At 37.4% G+C, this 15,200-nt stretch overlaps 2 protein-coding genes across 2 annotated transcripts; both read left to right on the plus strand.

The window, feature by feature from the left end:
- The first annotated feature begins 5,368 nt into the window (after nt 1-5,368).
- cwc25 (CWC25 spliceosome associated protein homolog) lies at nt 5,369-9,996 on the plus strand. The gene is made up of 9 exons (XM_053329549.1): nt 5,369-5,533; nt 6,471-6,643; nt 6,736-6,972; nt 7,065-7,134; nt 7,255-7,406; nt 8,454-8,526; nt 8,622-8,830; nt 9,345-9,512; nt 9,596-9,996. The coding sequence occupies exons 1-9, from the start codon at nt 5,516-5,518 to the stop codon at nt 9,705-9,707; spliced, it is 1,212 nt and encodes a 403-aa protein (XP_053185524.1). The 5' UTR covers nt 5,369-5,515; the 3' UTR covers nt 9,708-9,996.
- Nucleotides 9,997-11,051: 1,055 nt separating this feature from the next.
- psmb3 (proteasome 20S subunit beta 3) lies at nt 11,052-14,212 on the plus strand. The gene is made up of 6 exons (XM_053329622.1): nt 11,052-11,184; nt 12,915-13,099; nt 13,255-13,362; nt 13,478-13,655; nt 13,848-13,942; nt 14,044-14,212. The coding sequence occupies exons 1-6, from the start codon at nt 11,182-11,184 to the stop codon at nt 14,090-14,092; spliced, it is 618 nt and encodes a 205-aa protein (XP_053185597.1). The 5' UTR covers nt 11,052-11,181; the 3' UTR covers nt 14,093-14,212.
- The last annotated feature ends 988 nt before the right edge of the window (nt 14,213-15,200 follow it).

Here is a 15,200-nt window from a genome sequence, read left to right on the forward strand (position 1 = left end):
AAAAAATCAATTAATACTATTGAACCCAACAGAGCCACAATGTGATGAGGTGGATGTTTGTGTCTTTAATGTGTGACAGAAATCTTAAAAGAACCGACCTTAAATTCAGGTTCAGACTGTACCTATCTGTACTATCCAGTAATACCTCAAAAGGTGGCTTCGTAAGAATCCGCCCAAATATCATCATCTGGATTGATAGACGACCACATGCGTGTCACATCAAGCTTGAATTTCAATTAACAACAAACACACAACAACAGTGTGTGAAGGGTTTATCTCTCAACACATTTTATTAACAGCTGTGGGTGTATCTGAAACTGCAGCTAACCCACATAAATAACTTTGTTGAAACATGACATTTGACTCCTTTTCTGAAAAATGTGCATTTAAAAAAAAGGAAACACTGTGTTGGCTGTCCAGTCAAAATGGTCAATATGCAAATGAACAAACTTTTCTCATTTTAGATATGAACAACATTATTTACGTTACTTGTTTTGGATAGTTAACTTTCATAATCAATATTGTATGATCAATAGTTCTGTAGCAAGCAGTTTGAGGAGTTTTAAAACACTTTAGGATGTGTGTAAACCATCACAGACATTAGGCTGAGATTTCTACATATTAGGGAACTTACATTTTTGGAGTCTCACAATTGCTGTATTTATGTATAGAAGATAAGAAATGGAAGACAGTGCTTAAATAGTAGTCAATGTTTGTCTATTGACTATTGTTATTATTATTATTATTATTATTGTTGTATGGCTGTTATTAGATTATTATTAAATAGGCTTATGATGTTTTCTTTTGTGTTGGTCAGTAGAACAAGATGGACACCCTTTTTCATTGATTGCTGTAGTATATGTTTTAGTTGTGGAGACTGTAATAAAATAAGTTCTAAAACTTTTGATAAGTTAAATATCATGGTGTAATAACTTGTATTTAATCTATTATTTGTCTTTTATTAAATAAAAACTATATTCTGTGTCCATGTCAAACATTTATTTATTGAAAACTACTCTATATGTGCTGACAATTCTTGCAGTTTAATTTGTGGATATCAATATGGAATCATTTTGATTCAATTATTACATTAAATATTACGCTGTAGATGATTCCACCATAAAACTGACTTTCTATACAATAAGATGAGATTATTATATCTGCAGTGATGATTGAGTTTAGTGTTTTCCAGGATAAATCGAATGGGTCGCTAAATGTTTAATAGAATAGAAAAATGTCACACCAAATCATATAGTTTTTTCTAACTATTCTCTAAGATTTTTTCTACTAATATACCAAATACTGTTATATATGGTGATGATGACAAAAATGGCAGTAATGCTTTAATTTTAAGGGACCACAAGCCCAAAAAGGTGAGCTTTCACTCAGGGCAGGAATATAAAATCACAAATGAATACTTACACGAATGACACAGGCAGAAACAACTAGTGATGGTAATTAAGTACATTTACCTAACTTCTGTACTTAGGTACAATGTTGAGGTAGGTGTAGCCTACTTAATTATTTGCATGTGTTGCTACTTTATACTTCCACTCCACTACATTTCAGAAGGCAATATTGTACTTTCTACTCCACTACATTTATTTGACAGCTTTAGTTACTTTTCAGATGAAGATTTGACACAATGGATAATAAAACAAGCTTTTAAAATACAACACATTGTTAAAGATGAAACCTGTAGTCCTACTGCCAAGGCTGCTTATACACTGAAGCTTCAGTATTGATAATCCAATGATGTCATATGTAATAACATATCAGTCAGAGGGACCAAACAACTACTTACACTGTATATTAGCCTATATCAAGCTGTAGTAAGAAGAATTTGTACGGAGCATGTTACATTGCTGTATATTGGCACTTTTACTTAAAGGGGCTAAATGCGATTTGAATTTCACCGCTAGACGTCGTAGCTCTGGACTGCGTGCAACCAAAACAAAACTAGCTAAGGGGTACACCCCCCTCTTTCCGCTCGCCTCCCCCTCGCTCTCCGTCCGCTCCTCCTACTCTACCTGCCTGTTTTCAGTGAAGCACTTTCCATCCGTGATGAAACAGCTGACTCAGGACACAACGGACCGGTGTGACGTCAAGTAACGAAGTAAGTAATACAAGCGAGAGTAACGTATTAGTAACGTATTTCTAAAGTAGTGTAACAGTTATTAGCTTTCCGATGCTAACGTTAGCTAACTGCTAGTAGTTGAAAATTAACAAGCTGAACATAGTAGCCAAGCTAACAACTTCACATTGATCATTTCTGTTGGGTTTTATGAGCACTGCTGGCAAACAGACATTTGGGTTTTTGTGCAATTGTGAAAATATTGACCAAGACGTGTTGCTAGTGTAATGTAGCCAGAGTCTGGTTCATCAACTGTCTCTAAGGTAGCTAATGCTAAGTTTGTTCCTCATAAAACTATAACGTTATATTATAATTGTTGCTGCTCTCTTCATAACTGATAGTTTGATTTTGGTTTTGGTAAGGGCAGCAGCATCATGATGTCTGTTGAGGCAGCTGCAGAGTGTCTGCCTCCTCAGAGGAGCCGGTGTGAGCTGCTCAGATGATGATTAGAAATAGAGGTTTGTATCATCTGTGTTTCCTATCCATTTGAAGTCAATTGTAAAATATCAACATAGTGTGAAACGCCAGTTTTTCCAGTGTGTCTACATCATGATTTACTTTTCAGTGTACATGTTGTTCATCTTTTACAGAGCCTGCCTCAAGACTTGACCCGGGAAAGAGTTTTTTGGACCTGAGGCCAGGGCTGGTTTCTGATGCTCTGATGATGCAGCAGGGCCATCATGATGCTCAACTGCCATGCCATACCTACCTCTGACATCTGCAGCAACATGCACCCCACATTTACAGGAACATGCATCATTTAGAGATCAAAGGCAACTCAGTCCTGTTCAGTAGACTCCTAACATGTTTAATTAATCATGTATAATAATTTATGTTCAGAAGTTATGTTTAGCCTATTGTTCATTAATGAGTAAACAAATATTCTTCAAAAAATGATGTGTGGATCTGCTTCATTCACTAATAACCGAGTATAAGTTTTCTGCTTTGTGGTAAACAGTACATCAATTTACATTTCACTTGTGTATGGTCAGTGATTGAATTACACTCTCTAAGCAGTAGTGGACTAAGCCAGTTTTATCTACAGTGTTACAAAGGATAATGTTGAAATGGATGAAGCATGAATATAATCTCAAATCATGTCAAGTTTATTGGTGAGCAGTATTGCACAGTCAAGTCCAGAAAACAATCATAAATACTACTTTTTTTAGAGGTATACATCACCTTTCTCTTCTTGCTGTAACCATCTGGACAAAAAAAAAAGGTCAATTGTATCTGTATCTGTACACTCTACAAAACAAAACTCCACTGTCATACACATTGATGTATTACAGTTCTGTTTTAACATCTCAAATGTGGTTTACTGCCCCTTCAGTTTATAACAAACTGAAGACAATAGATCAAAAGCAAATCAAATTCAGAAACAATGACAATAATGACACCATGTAAGGTTTATGATCAGTAGTGACAAAGTAGCAGCATGCAAAGTGTAATTCAGTATGGTTTGTTCGCTTTTGTGGCCTGCTGTGCTCAAAGCCACTGATGAGGACGTGATGAGGACAGGACGGAGAGTCTGAAGAGTAGCTCCTGGTGTTATTCCTTCCATCACACAGCATCTGCCAGTCTGCCATGGTGGAGTAACAGCAGTATTGGGTATTATGACCTGAGGAATGCAAGACAAAAAAATGTAACCTGTGTATAACATATTTCAGAGCTTTAATCTAAACAAACCCAACATGACAGACAATTGTCACATTTAAAAGTGTCAGAATTGCTAAACTGTCAATTACAATAAACAGTTATAGAAAACACAAGTAGTTGTCAGACCAAAATGTCTATCATCTTTATCAGAGTAACAGTCAGTATTTCATCACCAGTCCAACAGCCTGTTTATTATTTTTAGGACAAAAATATCTTACTTTCCATTTAGTCAAAAGTTTCTGAAATAGCAAGGACTGGTCCAGTGAAGCACGGTTAGCATTATTATCATCATCATCATCTTCTATGTACTGCCCTGACAGTATTACAACTAACATTACACAAGCAGGCCATACATATTTTCATACTCACTTCTCTCCCTTTGTGCTATAAAATATGCGGACAGACATAAAATGTGATAACACACAGCACTAGTCGTAAGCATTCCTATTCCTTCCTCTGTTACTATTTTACGATGCTTATTGCTAACGTTAGCCACATGGCTACCAGCTCAGACGTATGACGGTAGCTGGCTTAGCTTAGCTCTAGCTCGTTTGTGTTAACAGCAAAACAAAACCGGGACATAGGGATGATCCTGTCTGCAGTTAGTTGAGTTAGTGGCCGAGCTAGCAGCGGAATTAGCCGCCGAGCTAGCCGGGGGACATAGGTATGCTCCCCTCCATGGCTATCATGAAGCCGAGCTGCAGCTCAAGGCTTCGTCCTAAGACTGTCAACTAAATGAACATGATATGTGACATAATGTCTAACGTTAGTCTAAAACTAACTAAACAGATATGTGACTGTATACACATAACGTTACTTACTGGTCCAAGAGAAGAAGAGCTAGCTCCGAGTCATAATGTATCCCTTTTTCTTCTCGCAGGGCTCTCCACCTCGGAAATGCAAGGCCAATGTTAACCCGGGTCTTATTCCTCTCTTTATCGGAGAGTTTCTTGGCAGCTGAGCGTGGTCTCTTCATGGGGTTAATGTCTCTGGTTTTCCTCCGCCATGTCGCTTTCGCTAACCGCAGCCGGTCCTCAGTGGTTTGATAGGGGGAGTGGCATTACGGTCCCGGTTATATAGGGGGAGTGGGTTAACGGTTCCGGTGGAGGAGAGGAGGAGGTGGCTCACATGCACTAACATGAACGCGCGGCCGGCCCGGCTTCCAAAACAAAGGCTCCAGAACAACACACACAGAGGGCGTGTGACGTAACTCTCTACTCCAGATGTAAATACACCATTAGTGGGTTACATAGCAAAAATAAAATTCCTGAAAGCTAATAAAGCTGTATTTCGCATAGAGCCCCTTTAAGTAAATGATTTAAATACTTTTTCCACCACTAGAAACATCATACCTGTGTCAATAACCTGATGGCAAAAATATACAAAATATATAATTTGTACAACTAATTAAAGGACAGAAAAAACTAACGCGCAAAACCGATCGAACGTTATGCCGATTCAATTCATTGACTGCGTGAGTTGGTGTGTGATGGCGAAGCTTACGAGTGGCTCTTGAATGCACCACGAGCTGAAAGCGGAAAGAGAATTACACACAACAGGAAGTACATCAAACACATCACGCAAACAAGTGTCGGTAGCTCCTCGAGCTCTCTCCTAGCTCTCTAGCTAACGTTTAAGTTTCGTTGTCTCACCTTTTTCATTTAACAAGCATTTTTTTCCCCTTTCCATTTCTTGTTGGACTAAAACCACCAATTCTTCAAGATGGGGGGCGGTGACCTGGTAAGTATGAGAGCTATGCCAGCCTCCGTATAGAATATGGGCATTTAAAAATGTTAGTTTGTTTATTTGTGTCAGTCCAGCTGCTACAACATGAATTAAGACACTTACAGACTTGTTACGAGCCACTGTTCAGTTAATCAATATTCACTTTGAGTTCAGTCACTTCTTTATCTCCTATTTTAACAGCTATGAGTAACAGTTAGCTTCACTTGCTAGACGTTAGCGGTTATATGAAAGTCAGTACTAATGGTTGTGATTTATTTGAGCATAAAATGCTTCATAAAAACTAATTTCTCATTTTATTATTATTATTATTATTATTATTATTATTATTATTATTATTATTATCATCAGATGTTATCCTTTGATCATCATAGTGGTAGGCAGTGAAACATACAAGTAATGTTTATAGTGATAAACTATATATATTCTGCCTACTTGAATAGTTTTGATTGACAGTTATACAGAATATGTTTAAATTATATTGTGTATAATTTGTCTAAAAGGCAAAGATCTCTATGTGTCCAACTGAAGTATTTTACCTCTTACTATATAAACCGGACAGGAAGAGAAGCAAATTCGTCCAATATGTTGTCTAAATAATATATAAAATATGTTTTATTTTGATTTCTACTGTCATTTTTATGTAAAATATAAAATAGATTATGTGGATGTCAAAGACTGAGGACTAGGAGAAGAAAGAAAGCCCATTACCGAAATAATTTGTAGATATGTTAAATTTCTTTACTTGAACAGTTAATTTGGGACTTCTCTATCCCTTTTCCACTTTCTTCTGTATGTGTTTTGATGTAAAATATTGGTGTCTTATAATCCTATGTGGGATGTGCCAAATGTTTGCCATGACTCAAGTCAAACTGATTCATACATTTAAGGTATGGCGTAAACATACTAAATGTTTTCTCTTGTCTTCTACCAGAACTTGAAGAAGAGCTGGCATCCCCAGACTATGAAAAACATCGAGCGAGTCTGGAAAGCCGAGCAGAAATATGAAGCCGAGCGGAAGAAGATCGAGGAGCTCCAGAAAGAGCTGAAAGAGGAACGAGCCCGAGAAGAAATTACAAAATATGCAGAAGTCACTGGAGCCATCAAGTTAGTTGTCTCTGATATTATCAAGAAGCATCTTTACACAAACAGTCAGTACTTCAGTCGTGTTCTAAAATGTGTTTTTTGTTCAATGACAGAAAAAAAGATGATCGCCTCGACTGGATGTACCAGGGCCCTGCCGGTCAGGTGTCCAGGGACGAGTATCTGCTGGGACGTGCCATCGACAAGCAGATCACCGACCAATATGAGGAGCCTGAGAGCGGTCCATCAGCAGAGACCGGCCTCCTGCCCGGGTCTATCTTCAACCCCACCACCCCCGCCTCCAACCTCGACATGGCTGCCAAGATCAGGGAAGACCCCCTGTTTGAAATCAGGTCAGTAAATCTTCCTTGTTGTGGTTTGAACTAACTGATTATGTTTAGTAGTTACTCGTATTGATTATTGATATTTTATCTGTTCCCTGAAGGAAACGCGAGGAAGCAAAGAAGAGAGAAGTTTTGTCTAATCCAGTGAAGATGAAGAAAATCAAAGAAATGGTAAGATTTAAGTGTACCCTTTTGATGGTTTTCACTCTATTTATTAATACACAAAATCAGTAGTTTACAGCTAACGTCAATTTCTTTCAAATTTTTATTTTTTGGTTGGCTTTCTTACAGCTGCGCCAGAATCTTGACAAGAAAGACAAGAAGAAGAAGAGGAAGAAGGAAAAAAAGGAGAAGAAAGGAGACAAAGAGAGAAGAAAGGAGAAGAAGCACAAGAGGAGGAGCACAAGTTCGAGCTCAGAGGAGGAAGACGAGAAAAAACACAGGTATGTCAAACACAGCATGTCAAAGTCATTTTATGTTTTACCATTTTGTGAAAACCTCTAAATGACATTTCTTACTAATTACATCTCACATCACACGTGACCACCCTCATTATTAGTGCGCTTCCATTTTCAGCTGCAACAAAGAGTCAAAAAGCTGATTGTGCTGTTATGACATTTAGTGTAGCAGGTAGTGTAGTAGAAGAATTAAACCCCACTGCAGCTGGACAGATGTTGGGGATTTGATTGTGATGGTTATATTTCATAAGCCACACCTGGATTCATTTCACTTGGAGCAATATCTAGAAAATTAATTAATTAAGACATATCTTGTCAATGAGATTGATGGACTGTAAATATAAACCTTTCAACTGTCCAAAAACCTTATTAGAGGGTCAAGATTCCTCTCATCCCAGATTAACTGTCAACAAGAGAACAATGGTACTGTTTACTGCAACAGTATCCATCTGAGCCTCACAAGTTAATAAACTTCACTGTCACTCCAACTTTTGCAGCTGAATTGAAACACTTCATTATCAGATCACCTCAAATAAAAAGCTTTGGCAGAGATAGAGAATCCATCTTTGTTCAGGTAACACCAATAATAGGCTCTTTTCTTTCAGTCAGTATCCAGACAAAAGAAACAAAGATGGATTTCTGAATCGTGTTTCAGTAATTCTTTGATTGGGAAATAATCAAAGGATCAGATTTACTAATGCATTAAATCATTACAAAGACCTAACCATGGAGTGGCCCATAACACACTTGAATGAAGACTACTGGGCAAATGATGAGTGATGTTGAAATGTTTCCCTCTGAAACTCATTTTTCATCTCTGCCTTTTGAACTATTCACACATTGAGTGAGAACATAGTTCTCATATAGGAATATCTATACTTTTTTTTACATTCAATCAATTTGACTGTTTATAATAGTATTTTTTTCCAAGACCAGCAGCTGTCAGATACTTCAAACTTATGCATTGATCCTTTAAGAAAATGCAGTTTGTAATCATGAACTCTTCTCATTTTGGTCTGTTTTTTCTTTCAGGTCACATTCACGATACGAATCATCATCAGACACCAAGTCTCATCACCATCATATTCCAGGCTACGGCCTACAGGTCAGTGAGCAGCCTGATACTAAAAACACACATTACATTACAGTACGATCTATTCTCAACATCAGTTATTGACCTGTCACTGTGCTCCCTCTCAGCTTCCTGCAGGCAGACAGCACCAGTCCTCAGCTTCTAGCAACCACTCAGGGCGCCGCGACAGGAGCCGCTCCAGATCGCCTCACAAGAACCACAGGGAGAGCCACTCCTCCTCCTCCTCATCCTCACACAGAAACGACAGGAAGGTCCAGCCCAGAGCTCCCAGCCCACAGAGACAGAATTACCACAGACAGAGGAACTACGTGTCCAAGTAAATGGATATTTATTTAATATTGCTTATTATCTCAACTTTTTGATCTGCAACTTTTTTCATAATTGATAACACTTTAAATACATTTTAAACACACATTTTTTAAAGCTTCTTAAATGTGAGAATGTGTTGCTTATCTGCGCTTTTATATCATTACATTTTGGATGATGGCTGGTTAAAACGAGCTATTTTAAGGTCTCACTTTGGAGTTTGGGAAATCAGCATTTGCACTCATTTCTGGCATTTTACAGAACAAACAATCAACCACTCAGTATAGAAAATAATCTGCACATTGATCAATATTGCAAATTACCTTTTATTATATACTATTGCTATATAGGCAAGTATTCAAATTTTTAAGTAAGTTTAATCACTCTATGAGTCAGAGTTTTTCAGTTAAGGTCAAGAGAAAATGCTGTTTGAATACTAATCTGCAGTCATTCAGAGGATTGTCTTCACCACCACCAACACTCAATCAATTCCACTCATTTCCCCATGTTTTTTTCCTCTGTAGGAAACTCTCTGCAGAGGAGCTGGAGAGAAAAAGGCTGGACATGATGGACCAGGCCAAGCAGAGGGAGGAGGACAGAGAGAACAACGTGAAAAGATACAAGAGGCAAGACGAGCAGGAGAAGCAGCGGGAGCAAAATGTCAAGCGCGACCGCCACGCCGGATTTATCCAGTAAGTCTCTGAGCGGCATGGACACTCACTGGTGTTAAATGTTTTATTTCAGCTCTAGTAACACTCACCTTTTTCTCCTGCAGTAACATGAAGCTGGAGAGTGCTGCTAGTTCTTCCTTAGAGGACAGAGTGAAGAGGAACATCCACTCCATCCAGAGGACGCCCGCCTCCCTGGACAACTTTATGAAGAGATGAAGACACACACATTAACCACAGAGAGTCTATGAACTGATTAAAATAATAGGCAAGAGTACTCCATCCACATATAATTACTCTTAATACTCTTAATGTACTGAGGCTGAGGGATGGATGATGTGGTAGGAGTCTGTCTGAGTTCAATAAGAGAACTACATCTACACATGGCTTTTATTTTGAAAAGCAGAATCCACAGTGGTGTTTTAGATCTATCATGGCTTATCTGCTGTTATTACTCTCTAGAAAGCTGGTATCCCTTTAAGGTTCATGCAATCTCAACTTTGTAAACTATATTTTTTGTTTTTTTTCCTCCAGTATAATTGGACATGCTTTTATCTCTAGTGTTTTTTTTGTAATATATTTGTTACTTTGTGTACTCTTGTGAGTAGGAACTGGAATAAAAGAGTATATCCAGTACTCCCTTTGTTTGAATTTTCTTTTCTTTTTAACAAACATACTCTATGTCATCACTGGGATACTCAATAAAACATATTAATCATAAACTTGGCCAAATATTCACAAAAACCTGGAACTGTTCCAGATTATATTTATAAATAACTTACACTGTTGCCTGTGCCAAACCTGACAGACCTCACCTAAGAGTCTTTATTTTGACATTGTTACAAAATAATGCATTATATACATAGATAAATCATATCAAATTATATCAAAGAAACATAATTGACTGAGAAGGAGTAGGCTTGAAGCTTCAACTTATTATACTTAACTGTTTTTACCTCATATAATTAAAAAAAGTAGTTCTAAAATACGAAATCATACATTTTATTCACCAATATGTTCATGCCTCAGTCAAATTCTATATTAGGCTGTATATTGCATTTTAATTTACTAGTTAAAAGAAATCCTCAAAGTTGGATTAATGTAAAACAAATCATCCAACATTATGGTGCTAAAGAAAGTTTTCTTCAGTTGACAAGGCATAAATAGTTCAGAATTGTGTCTTTATAGAGGAAGCAGTTGCAATATTAACAACTTATATTAACTGGTAGGTTTTGTTGAGTTTTGTTGTTGGTGTAACAATGACAAGCCAAAACTTCTTTAAAAGTTTGTCATTCATTAATATTCGTTTAGCTGATAAAAACTTAGACATGAACCAATAAAAGCTTTGGTTGCATCTCTCCTCCGGGCGGGGACACTCATGATACACATGAACCTTAAAGTTTTAACATTTTAAAGCTAACTCACAGTTTTAATTTCGCTTTAACACGCCTCGAACAAACTATGCCAGCGCCGGTCGCCCCTGTCTCACATCTTCCAATGACAGCAGCGCGTTGCACAGAGCTTTTCATCCAGCCAATGAACTTTGAGCTCGTTAGTGGCGTACGGCGATCACGTTACGTTGGTTTCTGTATTCCTTCTAAATCGTGTAGTCACTGCGGGAAGCTAGCAGCAGCCCATAACAGCTAAGTGGATAAAGTTTTAGCTGTTAGGAATACACCGCAATAGATTCACCATGGTAAGAAGAGCACACAGTAGCTCGCATTTTCATTTGAATCTGCCGATTTTAACATTAGTTGAGAAAGCTAACCGGTACAAGAGTTTGCCTAAGCTAATGTTGATAGCATCTTAGCATGGTCACCAAAGCTAGCTCATATTTACTGTAAACTGGTATCATAATTAAGCAGTTATCATAATATCCCTGATAAATTTATGTTCTCAGTAATGTAGCAGCTAACTTAGAGGTTAATAAGAATATAATAGTAAGCTAGCAGTTGGTTTATCGGTAAGTAGCGTTATTAGCTTATATTAGCTTACTTAGCTGCACACGAGCTAACATTACATAGCGTTATTTTAAAGTCACTTTAAAGCCGTTTTACTACAGCCTAAGTAAACTTCCACTTACCTGGTTTAACTAACAGTTGCTGTACACAGTAGACAATGTTAAATAAGATAAGATAGTGTTACCTTGTTTAGCTGAAGCTTAAACTTTATGTGGAGCGTCGTTACCCAGAAGCAGCTATGAATAAAGAAACCTTAGAGATAATGATAATCAATGATATGTGTGTTTTTACATTTTACTTTGCATTGCTATTGTGTTATCTCGTATAGGCAGTGTTGGGAGTAACTAGTTATATTACGGTGGTTACATTGTGTCACTAGCAATTAAGCCCATGCCAGACTTTCGACTCTTTTCATAAAATATCTTTATTTTATATTCCAAAATCACAAAATAAATCGTGTATTAAAAATGATAAAAGTAATCAAATGTAACACGTGTCATTACTTTGATCAAGGTTTTACTTATTACTCTTTTAAAATAGAATAACTATATATAAATCTGTAGTTTCCAAAGTAACCATCCCAACTCCACTTATAGCACATAGTGGGTTTCTGCCCCACACTCTCATGTCTTTATTTTTATTTACTATTTTTCTGACTTTTATTTTACAAATGTGCAAATAAACCAAATAGTACGTATTAATCCTCGATGTTTTACAAATGTGAGAGATAGTGAATAGTGTCAAATAAATTGTATATCCAAAGCCCTATATCAGATGTTGCGTGTACAGAATAGACCAAGAAACAGAAAAACAGGGTGACAAAATGACAATGGATTTATAATACTAATAGTTCGAACACATTTACATACATGATGTGATAAATATATATCAGGTATATTACATATTTTTTACATTACACACTTATTTCGGTACATTCAGCTGATTCCTGTTGTTGAGCCTTGTGTCTAATTTTTGATTCATGCATTATTATTCTGTTTTTGTGTCATTGTTGAACTGCAGCTAATGACTATTTTCATTATTTATTAATCTGAATTTTTAATTAATTTATTTAAAAAATAATAAAAACAGTTTGTAAAGAAAACAGAACAAGAATAACAGTGTCTGAAAAGGAGTAGGAAGAAGTACATCATATTCACACTACTCCTCCCTTAACTCATAAGTTACAAAAAACTATCCAAAAATTATTTACAGTCCAAACATTCACCTGGTGTCAGTTTTCTCTCTAAATAATCAATACGTGTATAGCCATAATATGTCTATAAGAAGTTGGAATGTTTTCTCATTCAGTTTACAGTCACTGGAGATTAAAATAACATTTGAGAATCTACTATCAGAAATTTGTAGCTTTAAACAATTTGCAATGATTCAATCATTGAAAGTCCTGCTGGTGAAATTTCTGTCTAGTAACCGAAGCACTTGTTCTCTCCTCTCCTTCTTCATCTAGTCTATTATGTCCTATAACGGAGGGGCCGTCATGGCCATGCGGGGGAAGAACTGTGTGGCAATCGCATCAGACCGGAGGTTTGGCATTCAGGCTCAGATGGTCACAACAGACTTCCAGAAGATCTTCCCCATGGGAGAGAGGCTGTACATAGGGCTGGCTGGACTGGCCACTGATGTTCAGACAGTGTGAGTGTGTCCAGCCTCCATGTCACAAAGCTGTTATTTGGGTTACAGTCTTGGTTATACATTTAAGTATGGATAATGTATCTGGACCGATGAATAACAGGTATCCTCTCTCTGATAACGCTGATGGTAAATGCCTGTCTTTGTCTGGTGTGTAGGTCCCAGAGGCTTAAATTCAGACTGAACCTGTACGAGCTGAAGGAGGGACGCCAGATCAAGCCCAAGACCTTCATGAGCATGGTGTCTAACCTGCTGTATGAAAGGAGGTGAGCCTTCTTAACTTCATTTAGAGACGTCCACTTTGTTCAAAACACTGCAGGCCAGGTACACTCTGTAACAAGGTAGGAAGGTAATTAATGTGATTTTTTTTTTTTTCATTAGGTTTGGACCATACTACATCGAGCCCGTGATCGCTGGACTAGATCCCAAAACCTTGGAGCCATTCATCTGCTCCCTGGATTTGATTGGTTGCCCCATGGTGACGGAGGACTTTGTCGTGAGCGGTACCTGCTCGGAGCAGATGTACGGCATGTGTGAATCTTTGTGGGAGCCAGACATGGTAAGAACACACAGTGTGAAGTCACTCATACACCTGTAGACTGGTATATTTACATCCACATGTGTATCCCTCGAATTTTTCAAATATAACCTATATAACCAAAGTTTGTTCACTCACAGTTTTAATGAAGTGATGGACTTAGTTTACACACAATCATGACTGTTTAACTGAGAACTGTGTGCTCACTTACAGGAACCAGAGGACCTGTTCGAGACCATCTCCCAGGCAATGCTCAATGCAGTTGATAGAGATGCGGTGTCCGGTATGGGCGTGGTCGTACATGTAATGTAAGTAAAGCAGTGACATGTTGAGTATGTACAGGTCATGGTTAGTTGGAGTGACAGATTTGCAGTGACTGACAGCTGTTTTCTTTTTTGTTCTGTTGCAGTGAGAAAGACAAGATCACCACACGAACCCTGAAGGCCAGGATGGACTAGAGCTCTTGCTTCCCACACTTCACCAACACACGTTTTTTGTATAAAAATAATAACAACGCTTGTACTGTTTTTTTCTTCTTTTCTTATTGATATTGTTCAATAAATGAACATAGGTTGAAATAGTCTTGCGTGAAGTTAGTGTGTGTGTGTGTGTGTGTGCATGAAATTTCCACAACTTTTCAGATCTCTTTGGGAATGTTGGATATAGTATAAACCTGATACACAGACTAATGAAAGAAGGTGACACCAGCATGATGAACATGTTTTAACTTTCTATATACAATCTATGAGTCTGGACTGTTCACCAGGTTATTAAAAAATGGATGGTTTGCATTACATTGAAAGTAGCATGATTGTATAATAATGCATAGAGACATTCCCTCATACTTCTCTTAAAGACTATGTGTGCTATGATCTGTGACATTTTGCCAGCAATTAAGTGCCCACATAAATCCTAATCATGGAAGCATCAGACTTTAACATCAGCATCTTTAACTACATACTCGGTGACAAAGATGATTCAGTGTTACTAATTGTAAAACAAGACAGTATGAAAGTTAGAATAGATAACAGTTATATTAGATTTAGGATGATGATGATTCAGTCATGCATATTTATCATTAATAACCATTTGAAATAGTTTAAATTTTAAAGGGATAGTCCACCATTGCTACATATGAGGAGTATTGCTTAGCATGTGAAAACAGTTGTATGTCTGTTTAAATCTGACAGAAAGATCCCTGTTAACGTCATGGGGTTTATCATGGCTGAGACTACGAATAAATAAAAACAAACTAGAGATGAAGTTGAAGGATGTGTGTTTAAAGTGCAGTGAAGTTCAAACAAAAATCACCAACTGCTTTGTGGGAAATGTAGGATCTAGCTTCTGTTAGCATTTGAACCAAACTAAGGCTAAAAGTCAGGATCTGAGCGTCTGCAGCTTCAGCTTTGACCATTCTTTCGAAAATTTAACTCTCTTATAAGTCCCCGAACTCTTGAAGCACAACACTAAATTGACTTAGCTGCCCTTTAAAAGGACCAGTATGTGAAATTTAGTGGCATCTAGTGGTGAGATTGCAGATGGCAACCCACTGATAACCCCTTCCTC

This window comes from Scomber japonicus, chromosome 2 (genome assembly GCF_027409825.1).
Source record: "Scomber japonicus isolate fScoJap1 chromosome 2, fScoJap1.pri, whole genome shotgun sequence".
NCBI classification, from domain to species: domain Eukaryota; kingdom Metazoa; phylum Chordata; class Actinopteri; order Scombriformes; family Scombridae; genus Scomber; species Scomber japonicus.

Coding starts and splice junctions, on each gene's coding strand:
- cwc25 (XM_053329549.1), top strand. Junction 7,407..8,453: donor GAAGACGAGAAAAAACACAG/GTATGTCAAACA, acceptor TTTTTCTTTCAG/GTCACATTCACGATACGAAT. Junction 8,831..9,344: donor CAGAGGAACTACGTGTCCAA/GTAAATGGATAT, acceptor TTTCCTCTGTAG/GAAACTCTCTGCAGAGGAGC.
- psmb3 (XM_053329622.1), top strand. Junction 13,656..13,847: donor CTTTGTGGGAGCCAGACATG/GTAAGAACACAC, acceptor GCTCACTTACAG/GAACCAGAGGACCTGTTCGA. Junction 13,943..14,043: donor GGCGTGGTCGTACATGTAAT/GTAAGTAAAGCA, acceptor GTTCTGTTGCAG/TGAGAAAGACAAGATCACCA.